General features: G+C 24.6%; 2 protein-coding genes across 2 annotated transcripts in view; one reads left to right on the top strand and one right to left on the bottom strand.

The window, feature by feature from the left end:
* The window catches only part of KrT95D (phosphofurin acidic cluster sorting protein KrT95D), a 28,655-nt gene extending 22,130 nt beyond the window's left edge, over nucleotides 1–6,525 (top strand). The window contains exons 7-12 of the mRNA XM_011505304.1: nucleotides 1,468–1,766; nucleotides 2,771–2,976; nucleotides 3,497–3,844; nucleotides 4,833–5,233; nucleotides 5,472–5,588; nucleotides 6,246–6,525. Of these exons, the coding sequence (XP_011503606.1) occupies nucleotides 1,468–1,766; nucleotides 2,771–2,976; nucleotides 3,497–3,844; nucleotides 4,833–5,233; nucleotides 5,472–5,588; nucleotides 6,246–6,379 (1,505 nt within the window). The 3' untranslated portion in view covers nucleotides 6,380–6,525. The remainder of the gene's footprint in view (nucleotides 1–1,467; nucleotides 1,767–2,770; nucleotides 2,977–3,496; nucleotides 3,845–4,832; nucleotides 5,234–5,471; nucleotides 5,589–6,245) is intronic.
* Nucleotides 6,526–12,024: 5,499 nt separating this feature from the next.
* LOC105366757 (UPF0692 protein CG33108) lies at nucleotides 12,025–15,758 on the bottom strand. Its single transcript, XM_011505303.1, has 4 exons — nucleotides 15,704–15,758; nucleotides 13,898–14,294; nucleotides 13,485–13,817; nucleotides 12,025–12,748 (listed from the first exon to the last, which is right to left on the bottom strand). The coding sequence occupies exons 2-4, from the start codon at nucleotides 14,110–14,112 to the stop codon at nucleotides 12,547–12,549; spliced, it is 750 nt and encodes a 249-aa protein (XP_011503605.1). The 5' UTR covers nucleotides 14,113–14,294; nucleotides 15,704–15,758; the 3' UTR covers nucleotides 12,025–12,546.
* Nucleotides 15,759–25,387: the final 9,629 nt, after the last annotated feature.

The raw sequence follows: 25,387 nt of genomic DNA, 5'->3' as shown, positions 1-25,387 counted from the left end.
CATGGAATAAAAGAAAAGACAGTACTGATATGTGATCATTTTTAATGTCAGAATACGTACCGACCCGGAAATAGCTTGCGTTATCGCTCGAGGCATTCATCGCATAACATGAACAAGTATATTTACGAACACTAATTATTAACAGGCTTTTGTAAGAGCAGTTCAATGGCTTTTGGCATTTCCCTGTAAATTTTCTTTTGAAAATTATTAATTGGAAAGTGGAAAGTTCGGCACATAAATTAAATATAACTTCTACATTTATTATCTCAATTATTATCATATAGCGAAAAAGCGGGTTTTCAATATACGTTCGTCAAAGCTACAAAGTCAGTGATTAAATAAATCGCAAAAAATGGATTAAATTTTATATTTATTAAAATGCATAAAATATTCAAGTAGATATTGCTATCTTACAATATTCTATGAAATTGTTAATTTTGTTCTTTTATTAAAAAATTTACTTCACGTCATGTTTATTTTTGTTCAGCATCTTATGACACCATTAATTGATTCTTCTAAATTTTATTTATAAATTAGGATATTAAACTATACCAAACATTCACTTAACTAACCGATTCTGATGATGAGTTAATTAAATCAATTATAAAAACGAATAAAATGTATATAATCTATGTAGTATATTAAAATTAAATACACATTCATTTTAAAAACATTTTATTTTCATATTTATATTTGAATATATTTACTCTGCGAAAATACTAAATTAAAAATTTTTATAAAACTCCGTTTTAAGAACAAACATAACTGGAAGACCGACTCATAGGTAAATAGAAAATATTGCATTGTCTATATTTGTAATTTTATTTGTTACATATATAATATTTTTATTTGTTTTTGAGAAATAGGTTTCAGTGGTCAATATTTTTTTTTCATTAATTTTATTTTTTAATTGTTTCCGACAGTTTATTTAGTTTCATTAATTTAGAAAATTGTCGTTTCTAATTACAAAATTTTACACTAACACATGAATTTATTTGTAAAAAAAAATTAAACTGTTGGTTATGATAATCAAAATAATTTTTTAATATCGACTTAAATCATGAGAATATTATAAAATATATAGGTAATATATAAATATATAGATAAATCATAGAAATTAACTAAATTATTAAATTTAAAGTAATTTTTAGATATCAAAAACTGTTCATCGAGAATATTTTTATAATCGTTAATAACAAATATATATAATGTAAGCAGTGTTCATTATAATTGCGGTAAATTCTAGTCACGAAACTAGAAAATATTGCTACGAGCGAGTTAATTTTTTTCTTCGACTTGTAGAATAAATCTAAAACAATCAAAAAATGGTAAGTTTTGCCTTTCCCTTTAATTTATCTTGTGTTTCGACTAGAAATTTCTATGAAAGCTATTATACATACCTATTAAAGAGTCAAATCATCAAAGGAAAATGATATAACATTAGATAACGTGACTGGGCTGTTTCAGAGCGAGGTGTCGATAGGCAAAGTGATGACAGCTCGCGTCGTGCCGATAGCGACTCTCATCCAGAGAACTGGACGGATCATGAGGCCAACGATCCGCCGAACCACGCACTTGCAGGTTCGCCACCGAAACTTCTAAACGACCATCAGCAGGGGAATAAGGAAAAGAACGAAGTTGGAGACAGGAAGAGCAGGTTGTTTACAAGAGACCGGGGTGGGCCTGGCAGTAACAAGGCCAAAAAGCACAGTCTCAGTGTCGACCTTAATCTCAAGCCCCTTCTCAATGATCTCAACAACTCCGAAGTGAGAATGATTATTATGCAGCCTTTCTACTGTTCCCTTCGTTTATTTATGAAAAACTTTGAGTTATAACATACTTTTTTACCGTTCCTCTGAACTTTGTCCTAATTATTTCAATAATATTAAATGTAGATTTTTTAATTTACCTGAGTTTGTCATAGATGGTGATAATATCAAGCAATATAATATTTATCATAAATAATATTTACAATAGAATAAATATTGATTATATAAGTGTTCCATCATATAAATATAAATTTATGGAATTCTGTTTATAAATTAAATTCTTTCTATCTAGAAAATAGTAAGGGAAGATTCATAAAATTCATAAAATATATATTTCATGTTTTTATTCTTATTAAAAAAATTATACGAATTTTTTCAAAACTATGATTTGTTATTAACGGCAGGTTCATAAAGGTATTAATAATTTTGAACATTTATTATAATATAATAATGTATTTAAATAATCTAAATGTTTGTTGAAGCATATATATTAAACAGAATAAAGAATCTAATCTAATTTTGGTAACTAAAAATGATCAAATAACAATATTTTTTTATTGAATTACTAACTATGAATGAAATATTCAAATAATTTTTAAAAGTTTAATTTTTTTAAATCAACAGAATCAAATAACATGTTTTCGAATATATTTGTTAAGGAATGGATAGCATCCTTCTTTTGAAAAATAAAGATTAAAAAATTACTAACTGTAAAAGTACTTTAAGTACTATAAAGTATATATGAAAACTGTAAAAGTACTATAATATACTATAAGTATATATAAAGTCAATTGCAAATGGATTTTCTAAATAAATGTATTCAAGCTTTATTTATTTCTCAGTATATACCCAGTTATAATTTATAATTTGAATTATCGAATTAAAAAAGGTAAACTTATCAGAGTACCTAATTTCTTAAACTTGTTCAAATATAAAGAAATATAAAAAAAGTATCTTAAATATTGAATCGTTCAAAATGATTTATTGACGTTGATGTTTAGCCGAGGAAGTTACTAGTGGAGCAGTTGAGCCGTGTTCTCCCGGATGACACTTTGCCGGATTCCATTGCATTGGTTTCTCTCTCAGATCCAGGTGGTGCAATACTTGCTGCTAATCTCCAAGATAGAAATATTCGCGTCCTGACTGCAGCTTCACCCGCTGATGTACGCGCAACCTTCACGTGTCTCATTGCCCGAATACAAAAATTGTAAGTTCAGATATTGTTATTAATAGCATATAGATAAAGTTATTATTAGGATGCATACTCAGATATTTATGTATGTTAGTATAATTATATAATAGATTACGGGCATGTTTTAGTATCGTATATTACTTAACATTTTTATGGGTAAAATGTTGTTTGTGAAAATATTGTTTAAGAAATCCAATATCATCTCATGCAAATAATAATCATCAACTTTTTATTGCATTCAATAGATTCATATAAATTTTATTGATGAAAAATAAAGTTATCTTGAGTTTTCAAATGAATATTGTTTTAATTAAATATTATCCCTATAAAAGTAAAATCAAAAACACAAATGTTTATTACAATTAAATGTTCAATAATATTGACTTAACCATGATATAATTAATGTTAAAATCTATTCACTAGGAGTACATTACTTATTTCAAAATAATTACTTGATCGACAGGTATACATATTCGACTATGATAACAATGGTAAAAAAGAGAGAGAAATGTAAAAAGCCTTATTATTTATTTAGTTGCAATAGTTCAGCGAAGCCACCAACGCCGATTAAGGTGGTGACGGCCGGTGGCGATGGTTTCGTAAATACGGTGCTGCGCCACTACGTTGACCTTTTGAGTTTCAAGTCGCCCGACTGGCAGAGTTATTTGCGCTTTTTCGTTGTACCTCTCGGCTCTAATAGCCTCGCTTGGTACCTCGCCTCCGTGGATGCCAGGTACTCTCTTCTTTTTTGTGATGAGTGGCGAGAGCTCTTAGAACGCGAGGGAGCGTGTGCTGGTGAGTGCGCGGCCAGAGTTGCTGAATATCTAGCCTCTTCCGCATGGACGCTGCTCTTGCCTATCGCCGAGGCCATGGTCACCTATAGGTAAATGTAGAGTCAATGCTTTCTTTGCTTACAGCTGTTTATATTTCTTCTCCATTTGTTATTTTGGACAATAATTTAAACCAATGCACAATGTTATTTTGGACAATAATTTAAACCAATTTTTTTTTAGATTTTTGGTTTCAGCTTGTAATGTATTCTATATAATGAAACATCTAATAATATAAATATACAATTTAATAATTTTTAAATAAAGTTAATGCATAAAGTTTCTAGGAGAATTTTTTATAATTGTTTTCATATTATAAATAATAAAATAATATAAATCGTATTATAATTAAGGGCATTGAAAATCAACTTATTTAATTATATTAATACATTAACATAAGCATATATACAAAAAATGTACACAAGTATTTTGAAGAAACCGGAAATTTTATTATTATTTACATTATTACATATTTTTGAATAAAATAAAAAAAAATAAAAATATAAGTATATAGTATTAACTGTTTTTTTTAATAACAAAATCATATGTTTAAATTAATCGAGTAAACTTATCCAACATTTACTTATAAATGTTTATGTACCAACGAATTCTATTGGCAAAACATTAAATAAGTATTGAAATAAATGTATGAAATAATACATATATGAATGCGCATGTCTATATAATTTTATTTGTAAAGTAATATTTAATTTAAATATTTGTTATATAAACAAAATGAAAATTTAGCACTAAGTATTAAAATGGTCTTGTTTGTAAATGCAATTTATCGCAATAAATGCAATAAAAATAAATCAATCGATAATTGAAATTGGTGGTTTGACATACTTGTAATTTTTTATCGTGATGTACATTTAAAAAGAAAAAATTAAGTCTGGTTAATGTCTATAAGATAAACGAGAGATAAAACATTATCTTATATTCGATTACCCTTATCTTTGATACATTATATTTGAATTATTATTAGTAGAGTAGTATCTTAGATTCGATCAACTAATGGTTTTTTGGCGCCTCCCCTAACAGGGAAACTGACGACAGCAGCCAGATTTTCGTACCATTCGTGAATGATGTGCGCGTTGGCTGCTACGAGAGTAGTGCTTCAGCTTCGGTTGATCTAGACGAGGGCGGCGCGACAACCTCGAGCTCTCCCCCGTCGCTCCCAGCCTCGGGCTCCCTACCTATGGGACCAACTTCGGGTAGACTCACTCCGCCCAGCAGCCCCAACGTTGGTCAGCCAAGGGAAGGCTGGGAGCCCGTAGAACTCCAGCTTGACTACTGGGGCAAATCCACTACCAGTGAGAAGGTCAAATGCTCCCTGAGGCAAGCTTTTAAGATCTTGCACGTACAAAGGTTGTCACCCTCTGGAGAGCCTCCTGGACAGAATCTCTCCATCTTCTATATGACCAAAGAAAAAAAACAGAAAAGTAAGTACTCACGACTGCGTGAGAACCATTAATCGATGAGTTGAAAATAAATTTAAATTTTATTATCCGATTTTGATAATTTTTTTAAAATTTATAATTTAAAGTTCTAGTTTGTCATTTATATTTAAAAAGTAGTGCTTGATAAAAAAATTTTGAAAATAAAATTGAAGTAATAATGTAAGTAATTACTGATTAAGTACATGCATTTCTACTTATTTGTTATATCCATTTGTTTCAGTAATGAGACTGGGTAAGAAAAAGGAAAAAGAAAAAGAAAATGAGCCAAAGTGTCAACAAGTTGATGGTGTAACACGTCTAATATGTTCAGCAAAGACTCAAAACATTCCACTAAGAGGTAAAAACTATTTATTATTTTAATTTGCTTATAGAACTTTATGAATTAGCAAGCTAATAAAAAATATAAATTGTAAATGCACTCAAGGAAATTATTTGACATTTAATAAGCAAATTTGTATAAAAAATGCTATTAGCTATTGTATATATTCTGCTATTAACTGCTTATTTATTGCATAAATATATTAATATACTCATGCAAGTAACTTATAGTTAAAAATATTATTCTTTATTATATTTTCAAATAAACGTTGTTTAAATTTTTTTAAAAATAATTTTAATAATTGAAAATATTAAAATAACTATAGAAATATTAATTACAAATTTTTTTTTATTAACTTTTAGATAATAGTAATAATAATAATTATTATGCAATAGCATATCAAATTTAATAAAAAAATTTTGAATAATTTTATTTATTGTAATTTATAATGCTTTGAATAATAACTTCATACTTTAATAATGATATATACACAAGTAAGTTTGCATAAGTCATTAATCAAAGTACTGCAAACTTCAATAAATAAAATTATTTTAACTTTTGATCCATTAGAAATTATTTGAAAATTTTACATCTAGAAATCTAAAAAATATAGTTAAATACTGACATAAAACATTAATTTGCTAGATCAATCTTATATTTGAAAATACGTTGCAGTGAGCATCGACGGCACGGAATGGTACGGTGTCAAGTTCTTCCAGCTCTCTTCTCAGTGGCAGACACACATTAAAACCTTTCCAGTTGCAATGCTAGCCTTCAATTCGCAGCAGCAGTCACCGAGCCTTACGTGAATCAATGGTTTCTTATTCGTTACTTCGTATTTGAACAGAAAGGCAAATGAGAAGAAGTGATACTAGAAATACGTAACAGCTCAAGATATTATACTTTAGAATATGAATACTTACGTCTATCTAATCAATTTTGAGCTCCCACTTTCATCGATAGCTAAGTAAAAAAATTAAAGTTGGAGTATATTTCAATAGAGGTAGATGTATTTTTGGTGATTTGATGATGATTGATAGCATCCAATTCCTATGTATTTTATAGTAAGTTCCAGGAACACTCATGTTTATGGTGATCTATTAAATTAGAGCAGTTTTATTTTTATTTGAGATCGAAAAGTGATATAATTAGTATTTTGAGAGAGTTATAACAATCGTAAGAAAGCTTGTTGTGGATGTGTGATGCGACTCTGATTTATTAAATAATTGTAAGACGTAAAATAAATGTTTTAACTATTAAGAATTCTTCCTTCATAACTATGTATATTAGAACGTAAGTGAGTGGAAATTACACTACTTACTTAAAAGTAGTTCAAAATATCTATAGTTAAATTAATATCTTTAAAGCACGTACTACAAAGCCCTTTCGTATGATAGCTACATAAATCTAATACTCTTAGTAGAAAAATGACGTTCTTTTATTATAATTTATAAGTAAACTTATTCTTAATATGTTATGTTCTTTATTAATACTTTAAAGTATTTTTAATCTGCAAGTTTATTTAGTCAAAAGATTTATTTTATATTTTAAGGAGGTATAAATTACTTAATATTTGACGTACTATATTATATTTCATTTTATTTACAGAATGATATTGTTACAATGCCAGAAATTTTGTATAAATTATCAATTTTTAAGTTCAAATTAACAAGAGTGATCAGTATATTTAAGAAATAGGTAAAATTCATTTTTTCGAAAAATGAAACAATTAATCGTGAATAATTTTTTTGTGAAAATATACATGATTTCTTCAAGAATATAATACTTTTTGGACAACTTTTATAAACATGTTTGAATGAAACCAAAAATTACTAATTTGTAAATAGTAAGTTTTATTTAATATCAAATATTATGAAATATAGTCATTATTGTTAAATCATGTTCCTAAACAAATATATAGAAGCAATATATAGAATAAAGACATTTTAAAATATATAATCCATTTACAAAAAAAGTAGTAAAATAGTAATGATGTGCAATATTAAAAAATATTGTTCTCAGACATATCTGAATAAATAATATAAATGAAAAGTAAAACAAAGCTAAATAATATGAATCTAACGTAAAACAAAGCTAAACAGTATAAATGTAAAGTAAAATAAAGCTATTGAATATCTAAAGTAAATCCAAGATAAAATTAAAGCAGTTTTTTTGCTGAAAAAGTAATTATTTTTTTATTCTTGTTAAATATGTCAAAATTTTCTAAAGTATATTTTTTTATATATATTAATAAACGAAAAGCTATATTGCAAAATAGCTTACAAAATTTAAAATAATCAACATAATTTCTTAATAATTTTAAATAATAGTTAGCGTTCATAATTATTTAATTAGATATGAATATTAAAAATCAATTCCAGTTTCTTTATATTGTTTGTACAATAGAAAATTCTTTCCTTTGAAAAGTTATAAAAACTATCTTTATTTATCTTTAATTAAAGTATTATTAAAAAAAAAATAGTTAAAGTGAAACCTGTTCGAGAACATTTAAATAAAATCGTAGGTATTTTTAATGATGATTATGTACAATTTATTTCTTTATTTGAGATGATAGTGTTTTACCAAATTTACAATGCATAAGTAAATATTTAGAAATTTATTGTATAATAATTAATTATGCAATTTTACCTAAAAATTTATGAATTCATATAAATTTAATTAAAACATTAAATAGATAGATATATATTATATTTTAATAATCATTTTCTATAAAGCTTTTTTAAGAATGATCATATAAAATCCTTATTAAAAACTGTATATAAAATTTATTGTCCTTGATCTATAAAATAAAATATGTATTCCATCTTCTGTAACTCATATTCAAAATTTAGAACTTCATTAAAAAATATAATTGTAATTATTGCAAAGTAAATATTTTTTATATTAACTTAATTTTATTCAAACTTTTTCTTAAGAAAATGTTAATTTTTGATTTCTATAAATTAAAAAATATATGCATATTATAAATTTTTTATAAATAAATTTGAATAATTTATTTAAGTTTAAATATAACTAAATAAACAAGTTTATCTTTGTATGTAAACTTTAACTTTGTATTAAGAATATTGGCACACTATATTTAAAATTTTATATTATGTAATAAATATTTGTATGAAATTTTTAAAATTATCAAAATAAAAAGTAATTGCAAAGTTCATTGTACAAATATAATATAATGCAAACATGCTAGTTCTTTAATAATAAAATTTGAGTATTTTAACTTTGACTTTAGAGTTTTGTAAGACAGTATATAAGTAATAAAACGATTTTGAAAATAGGTTCATGTACTGCAGTGCTTCTTCCTATAAACGTTCCTTGTAACATTTCAATTTGTAAGTTATAATAAAATGCTTTATTTATATAAAAACAATAAAGTAATTAAAAAATTGTCATATTTCTGTGCACTTAAATACGTAAAGATATAAAAATATTGATTTTGATTATTTAATGGAAAATCTTCTAAATTCCACAAATTAAATAAAGTATAAATATGAAAGTAGTAATAATGGCAATTTAGCTTTTTCTATTTGAATTTAATAAAAAATAGGGGGAAATTTGTATATAATTAATTATGTTAATTTCTATAAGAAAAATTAATGTATAAGAATTTTTTCATATTTAGTTTAAATTTAATTTTATATTAATCTTAAACCAATTACTCGTAAAAACATATAAGTGAATACAAGCTAATTTCAGCTTCATATTATTAACATTCTGCTAAAAAATCTTGATTTTTAAACTGCAAATAATAATTCTAATTCAATAATAATTTAAACAACCAGTTTTATTTAAATAAATATCTAATAATAGGTAACATACAATGACTTTTAAATATTTCTTTTATATTTATACGAAAAAGTCTATTCCCTGTCTCTAAAAAAATAGCAATTTATAACAAGAAAATATAACCCTTCATATACATTATTAGTATTTTCTTTTATATACTAGTCATCACATTGTAACAATTTGTTTATAAAAAATTGACAAAAAATAATATACAAAAGTGGTGAAATATTAAAATAATAGAAACTAGATGAAATTTGAATAATTCAAATCATCAGTGTCTAAAATTATACTAAAATGTTAATGGATTTGATAAAATCGATGTTAAAATTAATTTTGTTATTAAACGTATACAGAAAAATTAAATCTAAATTTATAATTATAAATTTAAACATTAATTAAAGTTTCGATGTTATTATTTATATTTACAATGAAAATATCTAATTGTAAATTAAATATATTTGCATACATATATGTATACAATTTAATGTAACGTATTACTGTATAAAGTTCTATAATTTATAAATTTAGTTAATTGATTCATGAATTTTATTTGTACATCGAATAATTTTTAACGGAAATAAATTATTTGTTGATGATGAATTAGCATATGTAAACAAAAATAGTATATCACTTCAATTACTATTTGATTCATGTCATTCAATAATATTTAAAAATCAAAAACTGAAAAGTTAACATTAATTAAACTCTGATCATTGAAATGATAAAGAATAAAATACTTATATGTGATATATATATTGCAACGTGTTTTAATATAAGAAATTCTGTTATTACGAATTTATATACAATAAATACTAATTTTCTAAATCGTATTAATTATCAATGAATTCAATAAACTTAATATTGATATTAAAATTTTCAATTAATTTGTTTGTGATTCTATTTAAAGAAGTATTATATATATTTTACATTTAAATTTTGATAAAGAAAAATTAAATTTTCTACTTATCTTTAAGATTATTTCCCTGTCATATTATATATATGTAAGTATCTGTTCAAATGACGAGATAATAAGTATATGTTAAATAAGAGATAAAATTTAAATAATTAGAAATTGCTGTTTGAAATTGCCGTCGAATAACAAATTATAAAAAATGTTGATGTTTGTAAGCTTGAAATATAAGTGTAACGTTGTTTCTAGTACTCTTCTTGTTCATTCTTAGATAACTTACCCTATTCTGTCCCACATTCAATTCTAATTATTTAGTTAAATATATGAGTATTATACAAATAAAACACAGAATATTCAAGATTAAGCCACATTTATTTAGTCTTCATTAAGTCAGTTTAAAGATTGTATTTTATTTGCTTTTTTAGTTTTTCATGAGAGACAGGTGATAATCAACATATTTGATGGCACTTGATTACAATTAATTTACGAGAATTTTTATGAAATGAATTTGGTTGTAACCATTTGGAAATGGTTTCAAAGTTAATGATAGATTTCTTTATTATTGACATAAATAATTAAGATAAAAATGTTTTTTCAACAACTTATAGAGATTTAAATCAATCTTTGTAGAATTTTACTATTTCAACAACTTTGCAAACAACTAAAACTGTTATGCAATAACAAGTTACATATAAAGCTACTTTTATATGTTAAAAATAAAGATTTTGTATCATTAGCATAAATGACTTTCAAATATGGATTTATAAACGTTTTTTGGTATAAATAGTAAATAATCCATATTATATATAACAAATATATCTAGCAATCGTGAAAACGATTATTTTTTTCTATAAAACTTTCAGCCTCATTAGCAACTATTTTAATTAATAAATAAATAATATGCTGCTAGCAATATAAAAAGACGAAAACAATTTAATGATACATATATATTAAAATACAGACCAAAATAATTATAATATAATCCATAATACAAAATAATAGCTGATTTCAAAAAGTAAATACGAATGCATTTCATTTAAAATTCTGCTTGTATTTCTGAGTGAAATGGGCATGAATTCATTGGTTATCCCTAGCTACTACATTTAAATATCTTTATTATTTTTTCAAAGTGCCAAAAAATGAATAGCGACCTTGAGAGTAATAAGAATTTCTTTATTACTGTTTTGTTTCCATATTATATATGACAGTGAAAGATGTAAAACCAATTGAAAATTATATTTTACGTTATGATGAATATCTGCAGGATGCAGAGAAAAATAAAAAGTTTGCGATTATTTACACAGCACCTGCAAAGAAAGTTTGCATGGTTATTCACATCTGTAAAAGTTTTATTTACTATATACACATGAAAATTGAAATAAGAACGAAGGCATAAAAAATGAATATTTCCTTTTGTCTTTTGGTAATAAAATCAATACAATTAGAAGAGGCTATCAAATTAATATAAGTTTATTAGTATTAGTAGCACTGCTCTGTCACTGTGATATGGATTATATTATTTCTTTCAGCAAATCGATTCATTGTAAACGATAGAAATTCACAATTCTTTTAAATAAACGTTTTGAAATTTAACAATCCAAAATAATTATATTTAAATTAAAATTTCATTTAAATATGGTGATAATTGCAAATTTCTAAATTCATTATATGATATAAAGAGCTAAACATTTTAATAATTCACAATCAATAATTAAAATAAATCAAATAAATGATAGTTATCAAAAAACATGCATAATTCAAATCCATAAGATACATACGTTATAATTATTTTTAATTTAAAAAATTGCTAATACTCAGTTAAACAATATAATGAATTCTGTGACTTTTAAATAAAAGCAATTATATTTAAAATAAGCGAAGATATGCATCGCATGATCTATGTACCAAATCTAACATTTTGACTCTAGGTATTAACAAAAATTTAATATTTTTTTAAGGTAAATAATGTTAATTTTTCAAATGAAAATAAATGGTCTCGCGTTCGCACATACTTTACTAATGTCCTCTAATAATATCCTACGTGTGGCTAGAGTATTAAGGTTAAGATCATAGTAGAGGTGTAATGACACCTCTAGTAGACATAGTCGCAAAATAAATAAACAAAGCGGGCGAGAATATGTTTTCAATCATAAGTAGAGAAAAAACAAGTCTTCGCATAGCGGTAAATTAAATATCGTTTTTAGTGAAAGGTTTGCCTAGGCCCACCGCTTCGAAATTAATTTATTGCATCTGGGCCTCTCAATCATATGGATGGAGGGCGAGGGCGCGTCCTCTGAGGCCTCGCTGCCCTCCCACACCGCCCTTCGGTATTACGTAACCACCGGCATGCCGGGCTGTGCCTTCCTCCTCCAAATTGCCGTTGCTCTCAAGGAGGTCGCGCAGGGGCCAACAGGCTAAGTGTCGTGACTTGCCATGACGCGCCAGCACGTGATAGCCGTGTCTAAGACAATAAAAAGTATAAAATTCTTTTTCCATCTTGTTGCTACATTTCCATTATCACAGATTTCCAAGAAACAAAGCTTCCTATCTTTTTTATAAATAAAATATCATTATCCTTTTATTTAAGTATTCTTATGAAAAATAATCTCAATAGTTTGGAATATCGCATTGTCAACAAATATATTTGATTTTCTAATGCATCACAACGGTCTTGTATGAAAATATATCATTAAATGTTCTCTTTTTATTTATATTTAAAACTAACGCAAACGTTTAATTTTAGACAAATAAAACATATTTAAAAAGAAATTAGATTAAATAATTATTTGTTTCATTATTAACATTATAATTACATAAATTGATATTATTTTAATTATTTAAATTTTATAATTTCTATTTTAATATTAATGAGTGTTATTCCTGAATTCAATTACATGGATAAACAATAATTGATTATAATTGTTATATTAAATAGCTTCTTTCAATAACTTTTAAAATAGTAGAAAAATATTCAACTAAGATGATGTAAAATAATAAATTAATTGCAAAAACGAACTTGAAAATTATTTATAATTTTTTTTCTATATTATTTATATCATAGTTGTAATACTATATAAATTTTGAAATTATTTTTATATATTAAATTTAAATTGATCCATAATTAACAACTAAATGAGTGAAACACTTTTCAGCAATAATATATAATAGAAAGTTCCAATATAAAATTATTTTAATACCTTGAAGAAATAAGACCTACAAGGAGTGCCCAATGAGCTTTGTGACCTCTTTTTAGACATGGAGCATCATTGAAATCAGCATCATAAGGGATCAAAATCATTCCATTGTGTGCAAGTGCATGCGTAAGAGAATCTGGACAACTTTGTAAATCTACAAGCATAACAGGCCTATGTCCTGGTAAATATTCAGCTGCAAGTGTTGCCATGAAGTCTACACTATAAACTTCTCCATGTTGAGTAAATCCACGTACTCTTGCTTCTGCTAAAAGCTGACTCACCGATACTGGATTTGTATACTCTTGGGATGCCATAGCAAGTGCTACTAATCCACACCTTAAGAAAGAAAAAAATAATACACATATATGAAAATTTACAGTCGAATATTATATCAAAATATTATATCTAATTCTTACTGAGGTCCATCTTGAAGAATTGGTTCTACGTGACAAAAATATGTTACCTCTGCATCTTTAAGTTCATATGAAGCTATTAATTTTTCTATTTCTGCTTCAGTAGATGTTAATGTAATTTTTGCCCATGGAGGAAAATTATCACTACCATTAATATCCACTTTATCACAAGATCGTGTTTGTGTTAAATTGGGAGGTGGTGGAGGTGGTGCAGGCATTTCTTATTTGAATTAAGATCAAACAGTTTTTACTAGATGTAATAGTGTTCCAAAAATAAATTTGTTATATATAAATAAATAATACTATTCTTTATAGCTAATATTAATAGCTATTAATAATATTATTTAGGTAAAAAATAGACATGATCTTCTTCAATCATTTTAAAGCATTGTTTTTCTTCCTGTAATTCAAAACATGTAAATAAGATAATTGAATGACAAAATAATATGTAAAAAATAAAATAATTTAATTATTCTGACATTATTAAAAATACATTTAAATTATTTTATAATCTTCACCTGAAATCTAAAAAATTGAAAAAAAATGATGAAATACATATTATATCACAAATAGGAAATTGCAAATAATCTTTCAATTTTATTTGAAAAATGAGCAATTTATTATTAATTAAAGTAAATATTTTAAAAAATTTGTTATCTAACTGATCAAAACAAGTATTTTATTATACAAAAAATGACCAACATGTGACCTAATATGACGATATTTATTTAAAGACCTTGAAATGACATTTACAATACAGAGAATATCAAATGGAAAATAATACCATAATAAGAGAGTAAGAATTTTCATATATGAATGTTAAATCGCTTTTCTAAATTCACAGTGAAAATGGAATAAATGATTTAAAAAAAAAGGAGACTATTAAATATAAAGGAAAACAACTTAAAATATTGTACAAATAAAATATTTTAGAATGAAGTTAGATTAACAAAGTTATTTTGTAGTCATTTACGGTTAATATTTTAAAGCAATTTCATTGCAATTCTAAGTAAATGATGGAACTACTAATATTCCTAGTACTAACACGGTGATGTCAACCTCCCTCTTTCGATTTGTTTTTTGAATGAAATACAGGTAAGTAGGTAGGTCGGTCGTTCGCCTCGAAATGTGTCACATATTTCAGCAAAAAACACGGAAGCACATAAACACGACAGAAAAATATATCAAGGCATAGCAACAATGAGCGCCATACTCTGACTCATCACAATGTTATTATGTAATTTTATTTCCCAGTAACAGAGCTGCACCACGTAAATATCCCTTATTTTTGGTATATATATGAGATACAACTACAGCGGCTTGCACTTGCTCTTCAGTGCCGTATACTGTATTGCTGTCTGCTATTAAAATGTCAACTTCCACTATTATGCACTTCACATGAAGCAGACATCACAGCTCAGTTACTACTACCACTGTCACAGCTACTGGAGTTACTATATTAACTCGAAAAAGTTCTTAGTGACAATTATAAACGACGATGGACCACGAATCAGATTTATGAAGCACTAGCTATTGAATCGTAATTGCTTTACACCGATAGTAGCGACTCTTTCTCTACTTTTATTTCGTACTTCCGGTAAAGAAAAGAGGGATATTTTTAAAGATCTGTATTATCCGCATTTCATTTATGCATGAGAAACAAAGAAAGAATCAATTTATGTGCCTACATACATTATCACGTACATATAAATGTTAATCGTTCTAATAGTTATTGGGGTTATACAACTATAAAGAATCTTGTTGGCTGTGTCAGATGTATATAATTATTTTTGTACATCATTTACTTACCTTATTTACGATTTCTATACACGATTAGTTAACTATCGAACACCGGAATTTTTCTTAATTTAAATGAAAAACTAATAAATTACAGATTGTTGATAAGATATATAACTCAATCGTTTTTCGATATTAACGTCATAATCTACAATGATGTGCAGACTTAGTGTAAAAGTACCTTACCGTAAATTAAAATCTTTTTAAAATGTCTTTCTTATTCAGTTGTTAAACTTAAGATCTATCATTACTTACTGACTATTTCCAAGGTAAATTATTTAAAAAATTAGATTTTAAATGTAAATAATTTTATAATTATCAATTATTATTGAATTTATATTTAATTAGCAAGAAAAAAATATAAATATATTCATTTTTAACAAAATTTTAGAATACCGCGCATGCGTCCGAATAAGAAATTGTGTATTTTAAACATATATTTTTATTTTATAATTACATATTTTATCTGACAATTCTTTTTTTTTAATAAAGAACTTATTAGATATTGCTTAAATTTTTTTACTATAAGAGAATACTTTTAATATTCCAATATTTATAATTGGTTAAATTTGGAAAAATGCCAAAATTTAAAAACCACGTTCAATTTTGCAAACATTTTTGAATATAATGATTACTTTAAAACAAAATATGTGGTTAAAAAATCAAACAAATTATTAGTTAAGAATATAGCACTATTTTCAAAGGTTTTTTTTTACTAGATGTACAAACATACATACATACACATATATATACAATGTAATATTTTCATATATTATTCAATTGATTTCATGTTAAAACTTTAGATATATACACAATTGAAAGAAAACTTGATGAAAGATATTCCTAACAATGAATTTTTATGGATTAAAAAAATGTTTATTATTACGAAGTTAGTCAACTTTAATTATCACAATTTTACCGTTTAATTCATACAATTTACATTAGGCAGTAAAAAGTAATACAAATTTTTACATTATACAATAATAATAATATAATAATAAATCAAAACGATTATAGTATAATGTTTTTTCAAGATTATTTTAAAATTAAATTTTAATTTTTCAGAATAATTTGAAACAATAAAAGTTTGAAATTACTACTATTTGTATCATTTTTATATAATGAAGATTACGAATATTTACACAGGAATTCTATCAATTATAATATATATAATATATAATTTTATAAATTATATAAAAATGATTTAGGAAATTCAGTTACCTTTAGGACAATGTTTATTCAGACATTGATATATAATTTGCGTTAGCGTATATGATGTTATTTAAGTATATTTAAATAGATGCTATAGGTAATATTTATTATTAAAAAAAAGTTTTGGTAATAAAACTGTTAAAGTTCAAACTTTCGAAAGTTTGAAAGACAATATTTTTTAAATTAAGAGACGCCTAAACGAATATTTTATTTCTCTCAACTATATATACTCACATCATTATAATTTATTCATTATAATTGTTCAAATGGCTATAATAATAGTCTATTAAATGTAATTAAATTAATGTAAAAAATAAGAAGAGAAATTAAGAACTGAAAAGAAGACAATCGATAATTAAGAACTGTTAATGCAGATTATTATATTTGATTATTTATTTAGAATAGAATGTAAATTATAAATTTAATGATATTTAATAGTAATTAGAGTTAATTTATTTAATATTAAAAGTAATATATAGAACAATTACAAAGTAAAATACGCTGGAATTAATTTTTTTTCATGAACTAAAATAGGAAGAGACAGATTATACTTTTAATTTTTTATTTAAACAGAGTCTTATGTTCTTCTATTAAACTGATATTTTATACGAAATATATGAAGGTTGTAATATAAATAAATCTTAGTTTAAGATTATGAAAAATGTTTTTTATAAACAAGGATATTGTTAAAATTTTAAATAAAATCAAATTAAGCAATCACATGATTAATCAAAAGTTTTCAACTCTATTTTAATATGGTTTTTTGCCATTCTGAGAAAATAATATTTTCATTAAATTAATTTTTCACATATATTTTGTGGACAGATAGTTATTTATTTAGTCTGAAAATAAATAATACCTTTATTTTAATTATTGATGTACCATATTTTTAAAAAATCTAAAAATATAATACAAGTGAAGATAATAATGATAAGCATTATAAAAAGTGATAAAAAGTATAAAACGTGAGCCGAATACCCGGAGAGCCGGATCATTGGACCTTTGGCCCTTCGAGCCGGATACAACAGCGGCCAAGGAAGCTGCAATGGACACAAAGAATGTTAGGACTCCTGAAACCACCACACCAGCAAGGGGCGGAACTCTTCAAAGTGCGACATCTTCGGAACTGCCCAATGAGCTCATTGTAAAAGTAAAAACACAATTAAATCGAATCACGATATTGCAGAACTTTGCAGAAAGATTTACCTCATTGCAACATGATGTCACCTTGGAAGAGCTCTCTGATTCATACTTATACACAGATGATATCCACAAGGCCTTCATCAAGGAACACGCGTACCTGGAAATGATTTGGCCAGCTGCTGAATGTGATCACGAATATCTTGAAAACAGCACCTTTGTAAAGGAATCCTTTCAATACTCTACTACGCGAGCGATCATCAACAATCTTCATCAGAAATACAAAACCGAATACGACATGGGAGAGGCTTTACCATCCAATGCAAAATCAACCGGTAATCAACTCCCATCGCCAAGACTTCCCAGGTTTTCTGGAAGACTGGAATGAATTCAGCGACCTCTTCAGGGCACTCGTCATGGAAAACAATGACATTAGCAAGGTAGAAAAATTACATTACCTAATCATAGGACTCCCCCTGACTAAGGAATCACTAGCCCCAGCCTGGGAGCTGCTCACTGAATGTTACAATAACAAACGCCTATCAATTCATTCTAGTCTAGGCAAGCTCTTCCCTCCACTAAAATCAGTCAAAGGGGATGCAGCTACATTGGAAAAACTTGCTAACAGTTCAAAAGAAGCTATTAGACATCTCCTTTCATTGGATGCAACATCAGATTTGTGGAACTACATCTTAGTATATTAAATCTCACAACAATTACACCGAGCTTCAATGGAACTATGGGAGTCTTCACTTGGGACATCCAATTCATATCCAGATTAGTTTATACATAAAATGTATATATTCAAAGATGTGTTTCTTATTAAATACGTATCTATTATCAATTTTCTCATTTAAACATCATTAGGAGTTAATCAAATATTTTATTTTTAGATATATAAAATTTATGCCGTAAAAATTAGCTATTCAAAATTACCTTATTACTGCGAAAAAGTATCCGATTAATTAGTTTATTAATGCAATTGTATACTACCAGTAGTTTCTCGATCGATTTACTATAATTAAATATATTTATTTTCAAATAAAATCCAATTATTTTTATATCACGTAATAAATATTTTTTATATAAAATATTAATTAGAAAATATAAATTTTTACAATAATTAGAATAAGATTAAAACTAATTTTCTAAAAATTTCCACTAGTTGTATTACTTTATCAAAATACACTACTTTACAAAAATAAGTACATTTTATTATATTATTAATATTCAACTATTTAAAATATAATATTTGATTTCATTTACAATAAATGTTATCGTTATTAAAGTTTGATAGAATGTTCAATTTTATAAAATTTTTATATATTTGCATTGTATTTATATGTATGTCTATATTTTAAATATTTCACATTAAAAATGATACATTAACTTTAATATATATTTTACATAAACGTAATAAAAATACATAAATTTATTGCTATTTATTTCTATAATATATTAAAATATAATAAGTACTCGTTAGTTTATATAAGATATTGCGATTAATATCAAGCATGTTAACTTATAATTAATAAATAATAAGACAATTAAAATCCCCACAATTCTTAATTAACAACATTGCAATAATTACAGTATTTTTGAAAAAATTATATGTTATACGAAATAATTATACAAAAAATATTCCAATATTAAAAAGCTTCATTTGTAATTTAAGAAATTATTATTTTAACTAATGAAAAGGATCTGTATAAAATATAGTTTGCTCACACTTTGAAATATTTCTCACAATAAACTTTTTAGATTAAGAGTTTTCATAATCGGTTATGGTATAATACATAACTTTAATTTCGACAAATTGTGAAAATTGGATTTGTAACTAGTATTTTAATTAATATATGTATATAGCTATTCTGATTATCGATATGCCTTTTTCTCTGAATAATCGTCATCTGTGCACTATCACTAATTCCTATGTTAATCTGAATTATATAATGCAATTACGGGTTGATATATTATAAATCCAAAGCATGATTATGTAATTAATTAATAATTAGTTTAATAATAAATCATGTTTTATTAATAATAATTTTCTAAAATTATTTTCAATTTGTTGAATAGTTGAACAATTATTTTTTCTCAATAGATAGTTTAAAATAGATACTATTCTGAAAGTGTTAAACTCTGAAAATTTTTAAGACTTGCATCAAACCTTTTTTATTTTTATTTATTTTATATTTTTTGCGTAATTGTATATCATTGAACCATTCAAAAATAAAGAAAATTAAATTATGAAAAAAAGTGATGGCTCTAAGTTTATTGCATAATTCTAGTTATCCTTAGACCTATCATTAAATAGCTAATTTTTACAAAAATAATGTTATATAGTTTTATAAAACGTTTATTAGACTTGATTCATTTTATTGATGATTTTTCTGGAATTTCTTCTTATTATGTATATTTCATGCCATATTAAATAAATTTTAAATATTTATAGCTCTTAAATTTACTGTCTATCATTAAGTTTGAAAATCATGATATTCGTGTATAATATTTGATTAATGTATATAAGTTAACTTATACCTTAAATTAATATATAATATTTCATTTTTATGTTTCATTTTTTGTATCCTTAACATATTATTCGTAAACTTTTATTTAATATACAAATCATGTTAAAGTATTTTAGAATGTCAATAAAAATTTTGTTCTTTTCCTTTTCAATATATAATAAAATTGATCTTTAATATTACTGTTGAGATGACAATAATGGTCCACTCTACTGAATAATCTATTTTGGATTTGGTGTATTTAATAAGTTAAATTTTTACTTTTATATACAAAAATCACCTCATGTTATATTCAAATTTAAGTTTAAAATAAATCTTTTTAGAATTAGTCTATAAAATAATGAAATATTTTAAAATAAATAACGAATTGGATCTATTTTAAATTAAATTTTTTTATGGTATTATTATTGTATTTCTATGTTATTTATCAAAAGTATCAATGCGAATTTAAATAATAAATTCAATAATATGAGTATAGTATTAATAATATAGTATTAATAATAATATAAAATTGTATAATTACAAATAAACAAGATATTTTCCTTAAAACTTCGATATTATTAACAACTTATTAATGTTCATTAGGCTATATATCTTAAAATTTATTATTTATTTCTTTATTCTGAATGTTTTATAACTAGCTATATAATATATATAATTGAATATATAAAAAAAAATAAAGTAATAAACTATTGTAATAATAAAAATATGTACAAAAATAATTTTTGCAATTTCAAATTATCATGAAATTTAGTTAAATTTAGTTATATATGATCATTTGTGACTTTCAATATATGTTTTCAATATTTATTTTTATTTTACAAAGAGCACAATAATTTAGGAGTTTTCCGTAGAGGATTTTAATCAATAAATTGTTAGTTAAGGAAACACTTAATCATAATTATAATGATATTGATAATTTAGCCAAAATAATTTGTTCTATATATATAAAAATCAATAATGAAATTTTGTTTTCCGACATTTTATGATACAGAGTTAACTGCAAAAACCTTAGTTTATTAAACTAATTGGATACGATTTTCAACTTGCAAAAATATATAAAACAACTATCTTGTACATACAACATGTTTAATCTAAATTTATGCTATCTATTAATTAAATTGCATTGGTTCTATTTAATTGATATACACATCTTTCGCTATCAAAATAAAAAGGATGACTTGAATAAACTTTGGTTAAAATAATTGATTTAAGACAAGAATATCTTTGTAATTCTATTGCAGTGTATCGCTAAAAAATGTCTCTATGATCGTTAAACTACTAAATATATACAACCGTTTATTGATATCTTCTTATATTCAGTTGCATACTTTCTTTTACTCTTTCCATGTGAATTCATATAATTTAAAAAGCAAACAGTATGATCTCTTTTTTACTATTGTTTACTATTTAATTATTAATTATTATAAATATCTAACGTATAATAATACTTTTCAGATTAGAAAAATTAAAAAATATTTATCCATAATCTATTTTGTTTCAGAACTTCGAATTTTAAACCATCAAATTCAAATGCAAATATAATACACACAATAATGCATCTGATGAAATTTAGGATAAATATCATTCGAAAGTCCATTAAAATATTGACTACCTTCATATATTCAAACTACCACAAGTTTTTAATAACTGTCAATATTATATCTATTTAATATAATCTGGAACATATGTGAAATGATTGTAAATAGTAATATTAAATATTTCAATTATTTTGAATAAATAAAATGACAAGGTATAAATAAATTATTATTCAATTAATTAATTTATTCATTTATCTTTTATATCTATACTATAATATTATTATAATGTCATAAAGTTTAAAATATTTTATTGTAATTATTCTACGAAATTGATGAAAATAAATATCTGTATTGTAATTTATATTTACAATTTTTACATGTAGAATTGTTTAATTGTTAATTTATAAAATACGTAAATTATTATTTAAGTCTTAATAAATTCTAAATATATGAAATAATTTTTCAATACAAGAAACTTAATATCATATTATATTATTTTTCAAATATGATCTTGATCAATTTGCAAGATGATATATTTAATTAGATATTTAGTACTAAAGTATGGTTGAATAAAATAATTACAAGAATTCCGCAATTGAGTAACTCCATAAATATAAATAATTAAAAAGTTCTCTTATTATATATAAAAAATTTAATATTTAATTTTGATATTAAAAAAACTCTCTTTTTAATTGTTAAGGCAGGTCAATGCTATCCTTTTCTTTAATAATTAGATTTGAAAGTTTCTTTACAATGATGATATTTGCATTTAAGGTAGTCTCTTTAGAATTGATTTATAGTAATTTTGATTTTATACTTATTTAAACTTCATACAAAATTATTTAAAAATACATTTACTTTTGAATATAATGAATTTTTAAAATATACAGTACTTCGTCCTTACAACCATAGTTAATGCTTTCCTGGCACAGGAGTAATAAATCGCTAGATTATTAAATCAAAGTTATTGTATTAATGTGTACGTTCATTGATTAACTTAATATAAGATTTTACAAGTTTATTAAATAGTTGATTTATTAAATTTATCTTAAGTGCGTTCTGTAACCGAATGACGCTTGTTGAAAATATTTTGCATGACCTAGTAAAGATAAAATATATGTGAAAGTCTAGAATTTTGTAAAACGAGGTTTGTTAAATATTTTAATTTTACCCAATTGAATTAATTATACTCGAGTTTTTCAATTTTGACAATCAGCTTTCGCAGATACGTAAATAGTTAAAATAAATTTCGTCACGAGTTCCGCATAAATTATATTTATATTAAAAAAATATAATTATATATAATTGAATAATCATCTTTATAGTAATTATAAATAGTTAAAGTATAAGTTTTTGGGAAGTTTCAAGTATAGCAAATGATCAAAAGAGGAATAGCTAGAATTTAATCATTATATTTTATTTTATAATAAAACAAAGTAGTACAATTTTTAAATAAGTTGTTTAATAAACGCAAATATTAAAATAAAGCAATTACTGGAATCAGTATGTTATTGATATAATTTCACATTGTACAAATAATTCAAATTGTAATAAACACTCTTAGTTCTGCAAATTAATTTATTAATTTATATTGTAAAAATACGAATATATACAAATTACTATTAATAAATACATATGAATGAGTAAAAATATTTATGAATAAAACCCATATTACGAAGAATTAAATATAATAGTTTACAATATATTTATATTTTACAATAATGTTAGCTATTTATAATTAAATTATAATATAAAAAAATCTATTAGATTATTTTATACTTTATCAGTTTCCATTGTTATTTTCTATAAAAATTACAAGATATTTTCTAGAAAAAATTTTAAATCTTGGATTTAATTTTGACTAATGTATTATCAGAAGATAAATATAACTTTGGAATTTATATTTTTGCACTTTTTAACTCATTCGGTTTCTATTTTTTTTGAGAGTGCGGATTCTGTTAAACATTAATCCATTTTATCGAGTTAAATACTTTTAATTAAATTTAATAATAAATTTAATTAATTAAAAAACGAATTAAATAGGTTTAAAAAAACATTGAAATTAGTAATAACCATTTAATGATTTACGCATTTATAATGATTAATAAGAATATAATAATAATAATAGAAGTATGTATTGTAAAGCAATCTATTCTAAATAGTAATATAAATAAATATAAATAACCATTTCCATAAAAAATTTTTTTTTAAGTATTAAAGAATTAAAATTGCTTATTAACCTAACTACTGTACGTATTATAGCGCCACCTGTTGGTAATCAGCTGTCACAGTCGTTCGAATATTTATTTAGAACTCTCGTGTAAAAAGTAAAGTGATTACATTTAATAAATATATCAATATGATCTCAATTTCAATATTGTGATTATAGACATATGTGCATGCAATGCAACCGTATATATAAAAAATACAATTGTATTATGTTTTATAATATTTTAAATACATTAGAAAAAATGTCTAATCTCACCAAACCAATGGTGCTGGCCCATAGACCATGTACTCGTTCAAAGTTTACGACATGCGGGAAAGAACAAATACAAGGGAAAAGTAAAAATAGTTTGGATGTGTACCTACGTATGCTCAAATGTATATAATTAAATATACGCCAATAAAGATATAAATATATTATACTACTGTTTTTCTTACATAAAAACTCTTTTATAATTTATAATGAATTGATCACAAAAAATTAAAGTAACTAAGTTCATATTTTTATTTCTGAAGGCATAAAGAAGGAATGGATAGATCGAACATTAACCAGCGTATTAATAGTTTACATATGTACGTTATATACACAATGAACATACGAATTTGATATGCGTTCCTTTCTATGCATACAAGTGTGATTTGTAAAGATGCAGAGTTGTATAATTAAATGCCGTTTACAGTACGAGATCGTGAATGGGTTTCGCCTGGCTCATTTCTTGAATCCACTTGAGGACGTATGTTGTGCGAGTTGTAATTCGCGAAGATAGTAAAAGCACAGATATTACTGCTGTAACTTCGTGAGGAATGTACGCGTGTTTGTATATGTACATGCATGCAGTGGCGGCGGCAACGGTGCTTACGAGAAAGTGAGAAAGAAAAAGTGTAACCACACATCTGGAAGAAAGAACGAGAGGAAAAGAAAGATAGATGTCCAATAATATTCCTGAAGTAGATTCCTAGCCTCTACGAATGTGTGTTGTGATAATTTATTCGTGCTAAACTGTGTATGGTGTGTACGAGGAGCTTGAAAGCGAAAAGCGGAACGTTGA

The sequence above is a fragment of the Ceratosolen solmsi genome, unplaced genomic scaffold (genome assembly GCF_000503995.2).
Source record: "Ceratosolen solmsi marchali unplaced genomic scaffold, CerSol_1.0 scaffold87, whole genome shotgun sequence".
NCBI lineage: Eukaryota > Metazoa > Arthropoda > Insecta > Hymenoptera > Agaonidae > Ceratosolen > Ceratosolen solmsi.
Note: the sequence above shows the minus strand (reverse complement) of the source record. Positions and strands in the feature narration are given on the sequence as shown.

What these genes read in the sequence shown, in the direction of transcription:
- LOC105366757 (XM_011505303.1), bottom strand. Translation starts at nt 14,112, where the DNA reads ATGCCTGCACCACCTCCACCACCTCCCAATTTAACACAAACACGATCT. An exon ending in ATTCTTCAAGATGGACCTCA is followed by an intron (nt 13,818 to 13,897) that starts GTAAGAATTAGA and finishes TTCTTTCTTAAG; the next exon opens with GTGTGGATTAGTAGCACTTG. An exon ending in GTAGGTCTTATTTCTTCAAG is followed by an intron (nt 12,749 to 13,484) that starts GTATTAAAATAA and finishes TTATTGTCTTAG; the next exon opens with ACACGGCTATCACGTGCTGG.